The 2309-nt window shown below is 38.2% G+C and overlaps 1 protein-coding gene across 1 annotated transcript in view; it reads left to right on the top strand.

Moving 5' to 3' along the window:
* LOC107706507 (multiple epidermal growth factor-like domains protein 8) overlaps positions 1–2309 on the top strand; it is a 29025-nt gene that overhangs the window by 9925 nt on the left and 16791 nt on the right. Inside the window, exons 11-14 of the mRNA XM_016510242.1 lie at positions 449–600; positions 1119–1220; positions 1352–1499; positions 1790–1953. Coding sequence (XP_016365728.1) covers positions 449–600; positions 1119–1220; positions 1352–1499; positions 1790–1953 — 566 coding nt within the window. The remainder of the gene's footprint in view (positions 1–448; positions 601–1118; positions 1221–1351; positions 1500–1789; positions 1954–2309) is intronic.

The raw sequence follows: 2309 nt of genomic DNA on the forward strand, positions 1-2309 counted from the left end.
GTGGCGTTATGCAAATCTTCCCACACATGTGGGGGGGGCGTGTTTAAACGAGGCGTTTTAGGAGGGCGTGGACAAGTCTTAACTTTTATAAAGAATATCTCTTTGGATTTGAGACTTTAGTCTTTGCAACTTTAGGGATCTTATCTATGCACGAACAGCTTGTAACACTCCAAAGAGAAAGGAAAATTTGAAATTGCATCAATATGACCCCTTTAAAAAAAATAAAAATCAGGGTTGAATTGAGGCAATTACAATGGAAGTACATGAAACCAGTCCATAAACGTTAAAATATACTGTGCTTCAAAAGTATAGCCACAAGACTTACATATTCTATGTTAATGTGTAAAGTTACAGTAGCCCTCAGTAGTGGATATGAGGCACTCTATGAGTTTTTTCAATTATTTGTGCATATTATTTGTTCTCTGAAATTTCCTCTGTGCTCTTAAAGGAGGTGTGTCGGTGAGGGGCCGATATTCCCATGTTGCAGCTGTCATGGAGGGCCGTGTGCTGCTAGTTGCTGGTGGTTACAGTGGGGTTGCCCGTGGTGACCTTGTGGCATATAAAGTACCGCTGTTTGTAAGCAGTGACCCAGGAGACAGGGTAATAAAATAAAATCTAAATGATACTTTTTCTATTTCTTTTTCTGTTTTTTTTTCTTTCTCTAAGTATTTGTGTACATATACATGTACTTTTGAAAGTATGTTTATGCTCACCAATGCTGTATTTATTTGATCACAAATACAAACATTGATATTGTGAAAGATTATTACAATTTAAAAAAACTTTTATTTTAATATACTTTAAATTGTGATTTATTCCTGTGATGGCAAAGCAGCCATTACAGTCTTCAGTGTCACATGATCCTTCAGAAAGCATTATAATATGCTGATCTGGTGCGCAAACATTTCTTATATATTAATATTCTAATATTTTTGTGTAAAACGTTAGTTTTTTTCAGGATTCTATGATAAAAGAATGGCATTTATTTGAAACAAATATTTTGTAACATTGTAAATGTCTTGAATATCACACTTTGATGAATTCAGAAAAATCATACTGATCTCAACCTTTGATCGATAGTGTATATATAAATGTGTGCGTGTGTTTTTGTCTAACAGGACACCGTATGTGCTGAAGCTCCAGATGAAAGCTTATGCCTCAAGAATCCAGAGTGCAGTTGGTGTGAGGGTCGCTGCCGGGAGTACCAGCCCAACAACCCGGTAATACTTCCCCAGGCTCCTTCACTTGCATTTTGCTTGCTTTTGATCACTTGTGCCTCTCTGATGCTAACAGTCATTTTCACTTGTGTCTCTGACTTCATCATCTGATTTATGTGTGTGTTTATATACAGTGTGGCAGCACCGGATGTCTGGGCCTGGCTCGTTTTTTGTCAGACTGCCAGTCGTGTCTGGTGTTCAGTGGGGTGCCAAACTCTCTGCCACAAGTTTCTGGGGAATTCGGCTGGTGTGTGCAGAATGAGTCCTGCTTGCCTGTTTCAGGTAAAGAGAGAGGAGAGAGCAGACCATAACATGACTGTTAAAACAACCACACACTGCTCAGTAAATCTTTATTTCTAGACACTTTTACAGTCGGTGAAATAATGTGTTACTGAGTACGGTTTGTAGATGACTTTTAGCAGTCATGCTGTGTTAATATCACTGCTTATGTGCTCTTCACTGGTTTTCAAGCTAATTTACACAATATACTTGAATGTCAAGTGACCTGAGTGTGTGGCATATAATCCTTTGGCATATCATGAGTAAATATTGTACACTTTGACCCCTGGCAGAGCAAAGTGCATGCCGCGTGGACCAGATCTCTGGGGCGTACGGCTGGTGGGGGGAGCGCACGCGTTTCCTCACCTCCCTCCCCTTCTGTCGCACCGAGAACTATGTCCCGGGACTGCACCTGCTTACCTTCCAGCATCCACGTAATCAGTCACAGCCTGACAAGGTACGACAAGTTCAATCCTCATGACCTTCTACTCTGCAGACACTTCCTCTCCTCTATACATCTGCTCTAGGCATATAATTTCACTCCTTAAATAACACTTGTTTCTGTTTGTTTACGCCCTCTTCTTGTGATTTCACTTATAATAATCAGTGTTTTTTAGTATAATTTTTTTATATTAGTTTGAAGTTTTTTTTTTTTCAATTTTATTAGTTTTTGCTTTTTTTTAAATAATATGTGTATATAGTTTTTATTAATGTATTTCAGTTTTAGTTATTTTAGTAGATCAAGTTAGCTAGCTGAAATAGTTTAAAAAAAAAAAAAAAAAATTCCCCCCCCCCCCAAATAACAAGATTTAT

This window comes from Sinocyclocheilus rhinocerous, unplaced genomic scaffold (genome assembly GCF_001515625.1).
Source record: "Sinocyclocheilus rhinocerous isolate Xijiao unplaced genomic scaffold, SAMN03320098_v1.1 scaffold1333, whole genome shotgun sequence".
Taxonomy (NCBI): domain Eukaryota; kingdom Metazoa; phylum Chordata; class Actinopteri; order Cypriniformes; family Cyprinidae; genus Sinocyclocheilus; species Sinocyclocheilus rhinocerous.